The sequence below is a fragment of the Astyanax mexicanus genome, chromosome 1, assembly GCF_023375975.1.
Source record: "Astyanax mexicanus isolate ESR-SI-001 chromosome 1, AstMex3_surface, whole genome shotgun sequence".
Lineage (NCBI taxonomy): Eukaryota > Metazoa > Chordata > Actinopteri > Characiformes > Acestrorhamphidae > Astyanax > Astyanax mexicanus.
The window spans coordinates 124,482,555-124,499,529 of NC_064408.1; the positions used below are offsets into that span (position 1 = coordinate 124,482,555).

A 16,975-nucleotide genomic window follows, 5' to 3' on the forward strand; every position below is an offset into this window, starting at 1 on the left:
TTAATAATCTGGCCCCCAAGTTCCCATATTTACTCACACAACTGCTGGGTCACTTCACTGTAATTATCCCTGGGAGCTGAACATGTTGGCATCACTGGCACATTACGAGGGGTACCCCTTGAACCTAAAGGGCTATCCTGGGTCACCTGTAACCCATGTGGGAGACCTATGGTTTCATCTGACATGTACAATGCTCTGCCAGTTCCAACCAGTGGGGAGAACACTTTAAATGATTCCTGACCTCTACCAGCCATGGTATGTGCATTAAGACGGGAAATATTAAACCCATACAAAGTACACAAAGTGTCTATTTCACAGAAGAAAAAAAACAATTAATGCAACTGACTGTTAATGTAAGGTGTCATCTGCTGCATGAACCCTACGAAGCAATACTACAGGCATCACAAACTCACAGCTTGACCCCGCCGCTCGGCTGCAACTGAACAGGAAGATTCGGGTGATGGCACCAGTTTTATGTAAACGCGTTCTTACAGTCAAGGGACAGCCACACCACAATGAACAGTCAGACTTCTCATTTATTGCTGGAACTGAGCAGAAGACATGTTGCAGAGTTAGCATTACACACAGCACAGGCAGGCACACACTCCCTCTCTACCTCTCCAGTTCAACATTCACCATGTGACTTTGCAAGTTTTTTTATATAATAATACTGCTTAAATTAATGTAACTAACCAGGTACAGTTTTAGATTAAACACAATATGTAATGGATAGATAAATTAAACAAAACCAACCGTGAAGATATAACAACATATGTCAATATCACAAATATCATAATGGGCAACAAGTAATCATCTTTAGAAATAAACTACTCAAAACACTCAAATCAAACATATCTGAGCACAAGACACAGAGCAGAGTTAGCATAGCACACACGTACCTCTCTCCCTCTCCTGCATAGGGAAAAAACTCATGAGCTACAAAAGCTGGATGTAAACACACTATTTACACTGTGTTCTCAGTAAAAATGATAATTTTTAATTTTTAAAAGTAAATAATACCTCCTTCAGCAGATTTGTAAAGTTCATAGAGTGCTAAGCTAATAAAAGAGGGATATTTACTTGAGAGAGAGTGAATACGCATCTTACCGGTTCAGTGGGTCACCATGTGACTGTGACCCACTACAACTCCCTATAACAAACTTTTAACAGAAAAGAGAGCCTAAAACCCACATTTAAAAAAAAAGCTTTGAAGAATTTATGGTCCTGCCTAATTTTTTTTTGTTTGTTTGTTTTTTTTTGTGGTTGCACACAAACATAAAAAAAATAATAATAATAAATACACTGATAGCGCCATATCCGCATATATTCATAGCGATCACACACATAGGATACAAAACAACAGAAGGTATTCTCTCATAGGTTCTACCCAAGATCTTCCAGAAAGTTCCAGAGAGGGGACCATACCTGCCAGAAGCTCTCAGACCTTTGGCGTAGGTCATAAGTCAGTTTCTCAAATGGAAGGAGAGATGTCAACTGAGAGAGCCATAAGGTCAATGATGGGGCTTGTTTGGAAAACCAAAGCAGCAAAATACATTTTTTGGCTATAAAAACCAACAGAATGAGAACTTGTCTCAACTGGGCATCAAACATGTCATTCAATTGAGCATTCAGCAAATACAGTGCGGGGCACATAGCAAACTTTACACTGAAAATATCCTCAATAAACAGATGCACTTCTCTCCAGAATTGTCTAATTTTATTACAGGTCCAAAAAGAGTGAATAAATGTACCTCTCTGTGTCTGACATTTAAAGCATAGGTCCGATCTCTCTGGGTATATCCTCTGTAATCGTACTGGTGTTAAATAGATTCTATGCATGAAGAGACTTAAAGAAATGTCTAATTTGGAGATATCTGTAAAAATCAGATTTTGATAGACTATACCTCTCCAGAATGACCCCAAAAGGCAACAGGGTCCCTTCTGAAAATAGACAAGAAATACGCTTGATTTCTCGTTTAAACCATTCAAGGAATCCTGTGTTATGCAACTGAGAGGGAATGTCTGGGTTGAGTGCGAATGGGGAAGACACAGAGAGACAAACAGGTATTTTTAAATACTTTTTAACATCTTTCCAAGTCAGCAGAGTATTGGATATAGCAAAAGAATCAGATACATCTTTCAACATTTCTACATTAGGAGGTAAAATGTAAATGAGATAATGAAAGAGGGAAGCATGATTTGGATTCCATATTAACCCACAGTGAGTCAGTTCTGTTGGTACACCAGCTAATAATGTGTTTAACCTGAGCTGACCAATAGTACAGCTGCATGTTTGGTACACCTGCACCCCCTTTTTCTTTAGGTTTCATTAAGTTGATAAATTTAAGTCTAGGTTTTTTATTGTTCCAGATGAACTTTGAAAAGTAATTGTTTAAATCCTTAAAAAAAGAGTTGGATAGATAACAAGGGAGGGAAAAACGAGGAAGAATGTTCATTCTCAGAGCATTTATTCTCCCAAAAAAAGATAATGGGAGGGAGCACCAGATAGCCAAGTCCGCCTTAATTTTATTCACCAGAGGCAAATAGTTAAAAAAAAAAGATTATTAAGTTTGGGTGTTAAAAAAATCCCAAATAATTAAAACCATCAACAACCAAATGGAATGGGAAGTCATCCCCCAAAAAAGTAGACAAGGATTGAGAGGAGCAAGTAGGGACATTGAATGGCAGTGCCATGGATTTAAAAAAAAAAAAAATTATAACCAGAAAGTGTACTATATTGAGCAATATTTTCCAATATTCTGGGAAGTGAATGGACAGGGTTAGAAATAAACAATAAAACATCATCAGCATAAAGAGAGATTCTATGGTCCTCATTTCCCACCTCAATACCCAAAATATTGGCATCTGTTCTAATCAACTCGGCTAGTGGCTCAATCACCAGAGCAAATAATAGGGGTGACAGAGGACATCCTTGTCTTGTTCCTCTTTTAATATGTATAACTTGTCATATTTGTCCATTGGTAAGAAACGTGGCTCAGGGATCGGAATATAAAAGTTTAACTAATTTAATAAAAATTTGGCCCTAAATTAAATTACTCAAATGTGGCAAAAATAAAAGCCCATCTGATGCAGTCGAAGGCTTTTTCGGTGTCAAGTGAGACTATAAGTGCGGGGTGTTTAGATTTATCAAGAAAATCCACAATATATATATATATTTTGTTTTATAATTTTATTTCTGATTTTTCCCCATTTTCTCCCAATTTGGATATCCAAATGTCCCTCCCCTTTGTGCGTCCCCATCACCGGTGATGCCCGCAACCCTTGGAGGATGCGGACGAGCACACGCCTCCTCCGACACGTGTGAAGTCAATCACCCCTTTTTTCGAGCTGCTGCGGATGAATCATGAATCATCTCTTTCGAGAACTCACTGGTCACTCAATCGGCAGAAGCACGAAGCCTTGGTGTAGTAATGGATGACCAGTTATCGTTCTCAAGCCATATTGCAAATCTGACTCGGTCATGCAGATTTCTCCTGTACAACATCCGAAGAATTCGACCGTTTCTGTCTCAGGATGCCACTCAGGTGCTTGTGCAGTCTCTTGTCATCTCAAGACTTGACTACTTCAACTCCCTTCTGGCTGGTCTTCCACTGCGAGCCACCAAACCACTACAGTTAATTCAGAATGCTGCAGCACGACTCGTCTTCAATCTTCCGAAGTTCAGTCATGTGACTCCTTTGCTGCGTTCCCTCCACTGGCTTCCTGTTGCCGCCCGCATCCGATTCAAAACCTTGACGCTGGCCTACAAGGCAAAAAACGGACCAGCACCTTCATACTTGATGGCGATGGTCAAAGCCAGATCTGCAAGAGCTCTTAGAGCTTCCAGTACGGCTCGGCTCGAACCTCCATCCCTCAAAACACACAGAAAACAGACATCCAGACTCTTCTCTGTGCTGGCACCAAGGTGGTGGAATGAACTTCCACTGGTTGTCAGAACAGAGTCACTCGCCGTCATCAAACGTCGACTGAAGACGCATCTTTTTAAAGAGTTCCTAAACTTAAAAAAAAAAAGGTTCCTAGGGTTCTAAACAAGATTAAGTTCTATGTATCTCTTGATCCTAGTCTACAAACTAGCTTTGGATATCTTAAGTAACTTTGAAGCACTGTTGTAAGTCGCTCTGGATAAGGGCGTCTGCTAAATACCATAAATGTAAAATACCATAAATGAGCGGCTAGCGCGCTCGGAGGACAGCACAGCGGCTAGGTTCCGATTCATCCGCTCACAGACACCTCGTGCCACCCAGCGCCACCTTAAGTGTGATGGGGAGAGAGCGCCATCTACCCACCCCAGAGGGAGCAGAGACAATTTTTGCTCCCTCTAAGCACCAGCAGCTTGATGGCAAAGCTGCATGAGCGGGGGTTCGAACCTGCGACCTCCTGCTCATAGTGGCAGCGCATTAGACCGCTGGACCACTCGGCGCCCAAATCCACAATATTTAGTAAACGGCGTATGTTATCAGAGGCATATCGCATTGTCACAAAGCCATTTTGATCGGGTTTAATTACCTTTGGTAGTACAGCCTCCAACCTGCGAGCAAGTACTTTAGCTAAAATTTTGCAATCAGTATTTAGTAAACTCATTGGTCTATAAGATGCACAATCCTGGGGGTCCTTACCCTATTTCAAAATTAAGCAAATTGTTGCCATTTTCCAGGTGTCAGGTACCGAACCAGACTCAAGCAGGTCATGAAAAACAGGTAGCAGAATTTGGTGAAGCTCAGGCCAGAAAGCTTTAAAAAACTCAGGTGGAAAGCCATCTGGACCGGGAGATTTATTGGAAGGCATGACTTGCAGTGCTTGAAAAATTTCCTCAACAGAAAACTCAGCATTTAGAGTATCCCTGTCCTCCTCTAATATGACGGGAAGGGATAATGTGTCAAGAGAAGCCAAACATCTGTCTCTGACATAGTATTCTCTGATTTATAAAGAGACTGATAAAAACTTTTAAAAGACCTGTTTATAACCGAAGGATCGTATGTAATAGAACCGTCTGAGATTTTCAAAGATTTAATAGCTCTGTCACTCTGTTCTTTCTTAAGTTGATGAGCAAGCAGCCGACTAGATTTGTTACCAAATTCATAAAACTTCTGTCTCGAAAAATGAAGTAGTTTTTTAATATGGTTCGTATGATTTAAGTTAAGCTTAGCTCTCATCTGACATAATTTCACAAAATTTGACTGAGTGGGGAAGGATTTATGTAATCTTTCTAAACAAATAACTTCTGCTTCCAAATCCAAGCGTTCCTGAGACTGAGTCTTTTTTACTGAAGAAGAATATGAGATAATGTCACCTCTGATTGTGGCTTTAGCTGCATCCCATAAAGTGGCTGATGACACAGGGGAGTGCTTGTTATCCTCCCAAAAATAACGGATACGTAGGCGCATAAAATCACAAAATTCCTTGTTTGTAAGCAAAGAAGAGTTAAACCGCCAAGTCCTACTGCAAGATATTGGAATGCTCAGTTTCATTTCCATGTAGACTGGAGCGTGATCAGACAGAACAATAGGGCCAATTTTGCTATGAGATACCAGGTGGATCGAAAAATTAGGTATGAGTATGTAATCAATCCGTGAATATGAACGATGAGGATTAGAATAAATGGTATAATCTTGGACACTGGGATTTAATTCCCTCCAAATATCAACTAGCCCAGATTCCGCGCACATCTGATTGAGCACCGCTGTCGATTTAGAATTGGTTGAAAGAGAGGAAGACTTATCTAAGTTTTGGTCCATGACACAATTAAAATCGCCGGCCATAATCCCTAATAATAAGTTTTTGCAGCTATTATTAAACAGCAGGATTACATCAGACATAAACTTAGGGCAGTCTTCATTTGGGCATAAATATTGAACATAGTGAAATGCTGTCCGTACAACAAGCCCGAGATTAGAACGTATCTACCTTCAGGATCCTTTATTTGTTGCTCAAGGATAAATGGTAAATGTTTATTAATTAATATAGCCACACCTCCTTTCTTCGTATTAGAGTTGTAAGATGCAAAATACACTTGTCCCACCCAATCTCAAAGTTTTAAATGCTCAAGGTCTGATAGATGCGTTTCTTGAATCATGGCAACTGATGCGCCCTCCTTTTTAAGAAAAGTCAAAATTTTCTTTCTTTTAATAACATGTCCCAAGCCTTTCATGTTCCAGGTTATATATTTAAACGAATCCTTCATTTTCAATTTGAAAAATAAGAAACCAGAATGTGACCGCAGATGTGTAGAGCGCCGACTTAATTAAACAAAGTATCTTATGTGCAACCTTTTTAATTTTAAGAAACACAAAAAAACACAAACAACCCATTCCACCCGCCCCAAGCCCCGTCCCCAAATTACGGGGCAGATCAAAGACTTGTAGGTCACCAGACCCACAAAACGGCGACCGCAGAAAAAAAAGCAAGAAAGAAAAACAAAAAAAACCTCCATCCACATAAACCGTGAAATGGAACCAAGCAGAGTTTTACAGTAAACCAAAGTTTGTCCAGGTCTCAAAGAAAAGTAAAGAATTATCAGCTGAATTAGAACGAATCAATATATCAAGAATATAGTAAGAAATAACAGTTGGCTGCTCTGAGAGTTTGAACGATCCTCCATATCAGAGACACGGTTCTCCGCTCCAGACAGCCTGGTCTCGTTTGAAGCAACTCTCTCCGTTAAATCAACGAGAGCTGCACAAAGTGATGAAAGGCTTGGAGTTAAAGTGTCCAGGCGTCCGTCAATAGTTTCCAGGCGTGTATCTAGCCGAGAGCCGAATCTCAGACAGCAAGTCGTTCTGAGTTGCTGGTGCTAATGGCGCCTGAGTTACCTTGTGTTTAGCTAGTTTCTGCTTGGTCCCTCTGGCCGGCCGGGCAGACGAAAACAGCGGAAAGTCTCCTGACTCTCAGACATCTTATTTCACATTAAGGGTGAAAACAGTGGTGTTCCAAACCATTTTGAAGTAAGTAGCACTAAAAATAAAAGTTAAATGGAGCGGAGCAAAATCTCAAGCCGCCATCTTCCAGAGGGTCACGTGACACCCCTCGTCTAATTTTGTTCAAAGTAGCGGAAATCTCCTTCCGCTAAAATCTACTTGTTCTTTGTGAAATACAGTAGGTCTCTCTGAGTTGTTTATGATGCTGCACATGAAACTCTTCCTCAACCTTTATTATCTGCAGTAGCTCGTAAAAGAAAACCCTCAAAAAAACGAGTTGATCACCTCGGCTCGGAGACGCCCGCAGGCCCCGGGCTGGAGCAGAGCCCACACTGTCTCGTTAGCTAAGGAGGAGCTAACAGCTCTGTTCACAGCTTCTGTTTACAGAGGTAGTTTATGTTAGCTATGTAAGCTGTGTAAGTATTGCGTTCGCATCAGATTTTATGATATAGAGCGGACTCTGGGGCTTCGATGTGGTGAAACCAAGTCTGAGGTCAGAGATTAGTATCGTTAGTTTAGCTGAATAACATGATATCAGTACAGGGTATCCGCGCCGGACTCCCCTTCATTCATACTAGAGACCACAACTAGACTGTTTAAAATGAATTTAAAAACGATGGAATGAGACCTTTAAAGAACTATTGTACACTTTCTTTAAATCCTATAAACTTCATTTAACTTCTCAAATATCACTGTGTTCATCTATATGATATATTTACCTGAAATTGCTGATCCAAGCAACCAATGATTTATAAAGGACAATAATGAAAATTATCAGGGGAGCCGAAACCTCGTCATACCTGTAACGCGTGATGAGAAGGGAGGCGGACGTTTAAACGGGTAAGACATGACTTTAATAAATAACAAATAAACAAACAAGGGAATAACGAATAAATATATGTACATAAACAAACAGGGAAAACAAACAAAGAGCTAAACTAAACAGACAAGTACAAAACAGGGCTAGGGATATATATACAGGGATAAATACAGGAATATATACAAAACAAAGAAATAACGTGACTAGGAAATATACAAGAAATAAAGAGAACTAGAAATAAACAAGAAACAAGCAGAGCGTGACGAAACCGTGAATAAACAATAGCTAACGTGGCGAGACAAAACGACAGGGGAAGGTGCAAAGACCGACAGCAAACATTAACAAAGTGAGACTATATATAGCAACATGAAACACAGAACACCTGGGAAGGGGCGGAGTTACAAATTAGACACACGTAATGGAAAATAACAGTGGAAACACCGGGGAAACAGAGGGAAACCTGGCGAGGGCGTAACAGAAGCCCCTCCCTAAACGCGCAGCTCCCGAGGCGCGTAAAAACGAACCCCGGGGGCCGGCGGCGGGGAAAGGCCGGGAAAAACAAAAGACGAGACCGGGGACTTGACATGAGGCAACACAGGAGACTGGACAGAAGACGTGACAGGAGACTGGACATAGAAAGGAGACTGAACCGGGGACGTGACTGGAGACTGGACATTGGGCGAGACAGGAGACTGGACAGGAAACTGGACAGGGGACGATGACTGGACGTGAGACATGACAGGTGACTGGACAGGACTAGACATGGGAACGGGAACAAAAACATTGACAGGAACAAACACGAAAACGGTGACAGGAACAGGCACACAGAAACCAGACAAGACAGGAACAGGAACATAGACCGACACAGGAACCATAACGGGGAGCGACATGGGGACCAGAAAGACCTGGGGATGCCCAGGACTGGCTAAAGTCATAGGGGTAGTTCGTGGAGCCAGCCTGGGCAAAGTTCTTGGGCTGGGGTCCGGGGGCCTTGGGGCAGACCTGGGCACATGGGGCTTGGGGTGAAACTTAGTCCTGGGTGCCGGGATAGGCGTGGGTGTGGTGACGGGCCTCGCTGGCGACGCGACGGCTTGGGCAGCAGGAGCTGGAGGCGCGGCAACTCGGGCAGCAGGAGCTGGTGGCGGTGCGGCGTCTCGGGCAGCAGGAGCTGGCGGTGCGGCGACTCGGGCAGCAGGAGCTGGCGGTGCGGCATCTCGGGCAGCTGGAGCTGGCGGCACGGCGACTCGGGCAGCAGGAGCTGGCGGTGCGGCGACTCGGGCAGCAGGAGCTGGCGGTGCGGCATCTCGGGCAGCGGGAGCTGACGGCGCGGCGACTTGAGCAGCTGGGGCTGGCGGCGTGGTCGGCGCTGGAGCGGTAGGCACCGCTGGCACAGGGACATGGACGGTGGGCACTGCTGGCTTCGGCACATGGGCAGTGGACACCGCTGGCACAGGAACATGGACGGTGGGCACCGCTGGCATCGGCACATGGGCGGTGGGCACCGCTGGCACAGGATCATGGACGGTGTCTGGCACCGCTGGCATCGTAGCAGGAGCGGTGGGCACCGCTGGCATCGTAGCATGGGCGGTGGGCACCGCTGGCACAGGAACATAGGCGGTGGGCACCGCTGGCACAGGAACATTGGCGGTGGGCACCGCTGGCATCGTAGCATGGGCGGTGGGCACCGCTGGCACAGGAACATAGGCGGTGGGCACCGCTGGCACAGGAACATGGACGGTGGGCACCGCTGGCATCGGCACATGGGCGGTGGGCACCGCTGGCACAGGAACATGGACGGTGTCTGGCACCGCTGGCATCGTAGCAGGAGCGGTGGGCACCGCTGGCACAGGAACATAGGCGGTGGGCACCGCTGGCACAGGAACATTGGCGGTGGGCACCGCTGGCATCGTAGCATGGGCGGTGGGCACCGCTGGCACAGGAACATAGGCGGTGGACACCGCTGGCACAGTAACATTGGCGGTGGGCACCGCTGACCTTGGAGCATGGGCGGTGGCGGGCACCGCTGACACAGGAACATTAGCGGTGGCGGGCACCGCTGACACAGGAACACTCACATGAACAGACTTGGACCCTTGGGCTGTAGGTGTCTGTGTGACGACTCGGGCTGCTGAAGACTGCACGGAGACTTGACCTAATTTCACCGCAGCGTATTCAGGTTCCGGGGTGGCAGTAGCAGTACAGTGTAGCGCCGTTGTCATGGGAACCCCGGAGCGAAGATCTGCTGCCGCTGCGGGTGACTGGAAGCGCTGCTCGGCGGCCGCCGTGGAAGCTGGGTCTGCAGCCGTAGAAGATGCAGGCGCCGTAGCAGCCAAAGAAACTTGACCAGTGGAAGCAGGAGATGCTAACTGCGTTAGCCGCGTAGCCGTGGGAATGCCTGGAGCTGCAGCCGCTGGAGATGCTAACTGCGTTAGCCGCGTAGCCGAGGAGAAGCCTCGAGCTGCAGCCGCCGGAGGAGCTAGCTGGTTAGCCTCAGAAGCTAGCTGCGGAGCCGACGAGGTGGAGCGCGCCCTGGGAGGCGGGTGGAGGATAGCCTCCGCAAGCGGCGGCAAGCGGGCTCTCATCGGAGGGTAGAACTCGTCCTCCGAACTGGACGCGGCTGCGAGGAGGTCCACGTAATCCCAGAAATAGTCCTCACAGTCCGCGTTTCTGCCCGCCTTGCCTCCCTCGCGGTTCGGAGCGAGGCCGATGGCCCCAACCGTTAGCCCCCCCCCCAAGAAAATCCTCCGATTTTTGGGACCTCTTAGAACGCCTAGCCCGAGGCCTTCTCCGGCCTCGAGGCCTCGGGTTTTCCTGCGCCGCGGTCCCAAAGGGGGCATGACGGATGGCCAGCCCGGATCCAACCCAAGGGTTTCCCGCATAAACGTCCATGGCGGTCGGTCTTTCTGTAACGCGTGATGAGAAGGGAGGCGGACGTTTAAACGGGTAAGACATGACTTTAATAAATAACAAATAAACAAATAAACAAACAAGGGAATAACGAATAAATATATGTACATAAACAAACAGGGAAAACAAACAAAGAGCTAAACTAAACAGACAAGTACAAAACAGGGCTAGGGATATATATACAGGGATAAATACAGGAATATATACAAAACAAAGAAATAACGTGACTAGGAAATGTACAAGAAATAAAGAGAACTAGAAATAAACAAGAAACAAGCAGAGCGTGACGAAACCGTGAATAAACAATAGCTAACGTGGCGAGACAAAACGACAGGGGAAGGTGCAAAGACCGACAGCAAACATTAACAAAGTGAGACTATATATAGCAACATGAAACACAGAACACCTGGGAAGGGGCGGAGTTACAAATTAGACACACGTAATGGAAAATAACAGTGGAAACACCGGGGAAACAGAGGGAAACCTGGCGAGGGCGTAACAATAACACTGTATCTGTGTCTCATATTAAAATTTAATTATTTTAAACATTAAATGTCACAAATGTCAAAAACTCGGAATAATTAGAAAAGAAAGAAATTGGGAAGAAGGCGAATAAAGATAAAATGAGTTTACACTGTTTTCTTACTTTGTGTGTGTGTGTGTGTGTGTGTAGAATGGAATCTGGAGGGGTAATCAGAATGAAACCAGGACCAAAGAAATGTAAGTTAACAAAAACACATACAAACACAGTCACATAAACACACTCATATAAACACACATACATACACATTAACACACACACCCACACATACATACACTCACAAACATACACACACAAACACACACACACAAACACACAAACATACACACACACACATAAACATACACACACTAATACAAACCCATATACTCACATAAACACAGACTCTCTCTCTCTCTCTGTATCAGTGCAGTGTGTGTAATGTGTGTTCTTGTGTTCAGACGGCTGTGATTTCACACTGGATCCAAACACAGCTTACCCTCATCTCTCTCTGAGTGAGGAGAACAGGAGGGTGGAGTGGAGAGAGGAGCTGCAGTCGTATCCTGATCATCCAGAGAGGTTTGATGTGTGTCTGCAGGTTCTGAGTAGAGAGGGAGTTACTGGACGCTGTTACTGGGAGGCTGAGTGGAGCGGGTGGAGCGGAGGAGGAGAAGCTGCTGTAGCTCTGAGTTATAAAACCATCAGCAGGAAAGGAGGAGGATTAGAATGTGGGTTAGGATGGAATATAAACTCCTGGTGTCTGTACTGTTCTGATAACAGATACTCTGTTATTCACAAGAACAGAACTGAACTCCCCCCTCCTCCCTCCGGCTGTAGGAGAGTAGGAGTGTATGTGGACTGTCCCGCCGGCACTCTGTCCTTCTACAGAGTCTCCACTGATACACCCTCACACACTCTCACACACTTACACACATTCTACACCACCTTCACTCAGCCCCTCTATGCAGGGATTTGGGTTGGTTCTGGCTCCTCATTGACTCTGTGTAAAATAGAATAACCCGGTGTGTAACAGTGGGTGTGGGTGTGGGTGTGTGTGTGTGTGTGTGTTGGGGAGCTGTATAAATCATTTCTAATCCAGACTGAAGACTTAATAATTCAAACTGATTAATCCATCTACAGTTTATCACACTGTTTATGATTACTGTAATAAAATGTATTTCTTTAAGCATATAATTCATATTGTTTTATTTGTTAGATTATTTTATGCCTCTTTTGAATTTATATTCACATAGCTTCTGTTACTGTTACACTGTTTAACATTTGTATGTTTCTTTATGCCTATATTTCATATTATTATTCTGTTTCTTGTACCTTATTTTTGAGTGTATTATTATATAATAAATAAAAACATTAACGTCAACTTTTGTTTTTTTATTTATTGTTAAATTGTTAAACTAAAAATATATTTTTCAAAGCTTAAAATTATATGGATATGGATCAGTTGCTTAAAAAATATTACTATATTCTGTGATTAATTATGATTAAAATAAAAAGAGATGAAATGCTGGTATTTCCCTGTATTTTTTTAAGAGGAAGACCAAAATAATAGTTTAGTGTTGTTTGCTTGGCAAACAGAGAGAGAGAGAGAGAGAAAAGGGACATGTTAAAGATTGAGTGTTAGTTATGAGATTTAATCCATATTCAAGCATAAAAAATGTATCCTTCTTACATATCATGTCATAATCATTGAGGAAAATGATTCAATATTATATAATTGTGAGTGTCAAAAGTATGCAAATCTCTAGGATTAACAATTAGTTTAAAGGTGAAATTAGAGTCAGGTGTTTTCAGTCAATGGGATAACAGTCAGGTGTGAGTGGGCAGAGCCTGGTTTATTCAAAGAACTGGTATCTGGTATGGTCTGCTCTTCCCAACGCATGCTTGTGAAAGTATATCACGGCACAAACAAAGGAGATTTCTGAGGAATTTCGGAGAAAGAGCTGTTAAGCTCATCAGGCTGGAAAAGGTTACAAAACCATCTCTAGTTTGGACACCACCAATCCACAGTCAGACAGATTACAGTGTACAAATGGAGGAAATTTAAGACCACTGTTACCCTCCCTAGGAGTGCTCGACCAACAAAGATCACTCAAAAAGTAAGGCGTTTAACATGCGATGAGGTCTCAAAGAACTTCTAAGCAACTAAAGGCCTCTCTTATACTGGCTAATGTTAATGTTTATAACTCCACTGTCCACTATTAAATGAATAGACTATTAAAATCCTGAAGAAGAACAAATATTAATGTGAATTTTTATCATAATGACCCTGTGAACATAACATGCAACATAATACAGTTGCAGAAAAAAGTATGTGAACCCTTTGGGATTACTTGGATTCTTGCAACTGTAGATTGTATGGTCTAATGGTGTTTTGGGTCTAATTTCCAGGGCGTGACCCTGTAAGAAATAATAAGCAACAACTAAAAAAGTAATGCAACCTGTGTGTGATTTTTATCCACAAAAACTATTACAATGCTTTGAATTTCTTTTAAAGTGTGGCAAAGTTGGTGTTATGTGGGTTATGTTGAAAACAAACACCGTTCTGAGATCAGTGATAAGAATTTTCAACTCTTCATTTATTGATAACTCTTAATTTTTCTATCATTTGGTCACTAATCTCAGCTGTTGCACTTTCTTAGGTGCATACCATAACACACAAAAAGATTTTAAATGTTTCGAAACTGTAGCATACTGTAACAAAACATGTTTTGGGACAGTCACATGGATTTTTTTTTGTTTTGACTTTGAAACTGCATATTTTTTATTTGTCCCAGAATTCTCAGCAGTAGTTAGCACAGAGCAGGCTCAGCTGTGATACACAGCATAAAAACCCTAGTGAAACCTCAGTTCTTTGTCGCACCTTTGTAGAGGGGTGACCAGTAACAACGAGTAACAGAGAAAAGTCAAAAAAGGATATATAAAAAAGACAATGACCTTTTTTCTACTTTAATTTTTAAGGCTTTATTTCAAAGCCATCACTCACATTCTCAGTGTTGCAGTAGTAGCACACTAGTCTGCAGTCCCAAGATTGGGAGTTAAAATCCCACCTTGGGCAGCACCTAAACTACACATTAATAATCACAAATCTATTAATGAATAGAAATAATATAATACAATAATTTTAAAAAGTTTGAGTCCACCTCCCAAAACAACACCGCAACAAAAGTTTTTTTACTGCGTCCGTCCTCTTTCCCAGCTGACAATTCTTGGTTAATAGAACTTATTTTCTTATATTTTTACAATTAAGGGTCAAACTTGTTGGTGTAATTAATTTGCATAAAAATAATAAGGCATTACTGATTCCAAATCAATCGTGTGTGTTAATGTTGCATTAACTTTAACGTTGACAGTCCTAGCTTTAAGGTTTCCATAATGTTAATTTTCCTCTAGCTGGGAACTTTATTATGTGAAAAGCATTCTTTTGATGCAAACCATTATTATAGCCTGTTTTCAGAACGTTCCTGGAACACTACTTATGGAACGTTACAGGAAACCTTACTGGAACCTTTTCAAGATGTTGCTAAATGTTTTACAATGTTCTTTTTAGCTGGGATTCCACAACAACCTATTCAGATATGCATGATATTAACAGAGTTAGGGGCACAAGTCACATGACTGAAGTCACAAAATTAAGCACTTGAAAAAAATTTAAAAATTTTACTTAAGACAGATGACTCAAGTAAGAATTTGTGGTTCTATCTTTCACCCTGTGCAAGGCGCATCGTGATGCTCATTTCTATCTTACACCCCACTGTCAGTCTATTTTCATGCCTTCTGTCTGCATCGTTTAAATAGCAACAAAGCTTCTAAATATTAATTAAGAGAATTAGTTCATGCCTTTTACACGTTTGGAGCTGCACAATGTGTACTTTTCCTGTTGTTACGATAGCAAAGACACACTGACAGGCAGTACTTCTGTTCTACAGAGACCATACAAGCTGTGCAGGTACATTTGCACTTCTGTGTATCTGCCTGTCTGCCTCTCTGTCTGAATATCTGTCTGCCTGCCTTTTTGAACTTATATTCACAGAGATTCTGTTAATGTTACACTGTTTAACATTTGTATGTGTTTCTTTATTTTTATATTTCAGATTATTATTCTTTGTTGCTTTTATCTTACTTTTGAGTTTATTATTAAGGAGCTATCATTTTTACATTGCTAAATGTTTGTATCACCAGTATTTTATTTGCCTGTTTTCTCTGCTTTTCTTTAATAAATCAAAAATATGATTTTATCTTCTTTGTTTATAAACTTGACATAAATTGAAACTTGACATGAAAATCAAGGCATTGTCCTCTTCCCTGTAAAGCTGCTGTTGTGAGGATATAAGGATTTTGTGTGACAGCACAAGTGCAAGCTTTACTGTCATCATTCTGTAATTTGTGGTAAAATCCAGTCTGTTGATTATATTTATTAATAAGTTTCTTATACGTATTATAAAATTAGTAAAAAAAAATATTCACATCATTCTTCAAAATTTTACATTTGTTTTGATATTACCAAACTACATTTTTGAAAACTGTAAATTTTTCAGCTGAGGATGTGTTAATACCAAAATAATAAATATAAGTATTAACGTCAACAGTTGTGTTTTTATTTATTTTAAATTGTAAAACTAAAAAATATATTTTAAAAAACCATTTATTTAGTCATTTATTTGTAATCAAGTAAATAATTTAAATAGATTATCTACATTGCAATTTGTAAATTATTTTGTTAATTAATTTAATTATACATTAAAATTGTATTTTAACTAGGAGTGTCAATCAGTTAAAAATGTTTCAATATTGATATTTTAATGAAACTAAAAGAGTGAATGTAATAATAATAATAATACAGTCATATCAATTGCTTACGAATAATTGTATTACTGTAATCACATAAATTATTCTGTGATTAATCATATTTAAAGTCATAATTTAAAAATACAAATGCTGTCCCTGTATTTTGGGAAACCAAAATATTAGTATAGTGTAGTTTTCCTGGCAAACAGCGAAAAAGAAAAGGGAGCATGTTAGTTTTGAGTTCAATCCATATTTCAGCATAAATAAAAAGTAACCTCCTGATATGTCAAACAAAAATATAATACTTGCAAATTTATTCATAGAGGAAAATGATACAATATTACATATTTGTGAGTGGCAAAAGTATGTGAACCTCATGGATTAGCAGTTAGTTTGAAGGTGAAATTAGAGTCAGGTGATTTCAATGAATAGGACGAAAAGCAGCTGTGAGTGGGCGGAGCCTGTTTAATTTAAATAACAGGTATCTTTCAAAGTCTGCTCTTTACAACATGTTTGTGAAAGTGCATCATAGCACACACCAAGGAGATTTCTGAGGACCAAAGAAAAGAGTTTTGATGATCATCAGGCTGGAAAAGGTTTCAAAAACATCTCTAAAGAGTTTAAACTCCACCAATCCACAGTCAGACAGATTACAGTGTACAAACAGAGTTCATTCAAGACCACTGTTACCCTCCCCAGGAGGGGTCGACCAACAAAGATCACTCCAAGAGGAAGGTGTATAATAGTCGGTGAGGTCTCAAAGAACACCAGGGTAACTTCTAAGCAACTGAAGGTCTTTCTCACATTGGCTAATGTTAATGTTCATGAGTCCACCATCAGGAGAACACTGATCAACAGTGGTGTGCATGGCAGGGTTGCAAGGAGAAATCCACTGCTCTCCAAAAACAAAAAGATCATTGCTGCTTGTCTGCAGTTTGATAAAGATCACATGAACAAACCAGAAGACTACTGGAAGAATGTTTTCTG

General features: G+C 41.7%; 2 protein-coding genes and 1 long non-coding RNA gene across 15 annotated transcripts in view; 2 read left to right on the top strand and 1 right to left on the bottom strand.

The window, feature by feature from the left end:
- Positions 1-16,975, bottom strand: part of LOC125784790 (uncharacterized) — a 255,427-nt gene that overhangs the window by 142,132 nt on the left and 96,320 nt on the right. The window lies entirely within an intron of this gene.
- LOC125780488 (NACHT, LRR and PYD domains-containing protein 12-like) overlaps positions 1-16,975 on the top strand; it is a 543,312-nt gene that overhangs the window by 142,058 nt on the left and 384,279 nt on the right. For 2 of the 13 annotated variants that reach the window (XM_049468301.1, XM_049468302.1), the window contains exons 11-12: positions 11,336-11,382; positions 11,644-11,836. The exons of 5 other annotated variants lie outside the window; for them this stretch is intronic. In XM_049468301.1, the coding sequence (XP_049324258.1) occupies positions 11,336-11,382; positions 11,644-11,836 (240 nt within the window). Of the gene's footprint in view, positions 1-11,335; positions 11,383-11,643; positions 12,564-16,975 lie in introns of those variants that run through there. 6 more of the 13 variants (XM_049468297.1, XM_049468305.1, XM_049468300.1 and 3 more) reach the window with 5 other exon arrangements.
- LOC111197140 (NLR family CARD domain-containing protein 3-like) overlaps positions 1-16,975 on the top strand; it is an 84,489-nt gene that overhangs the window by 27,291 nt on the left and 40,223 nt on the right. The window lies entirely within an intron of this gene.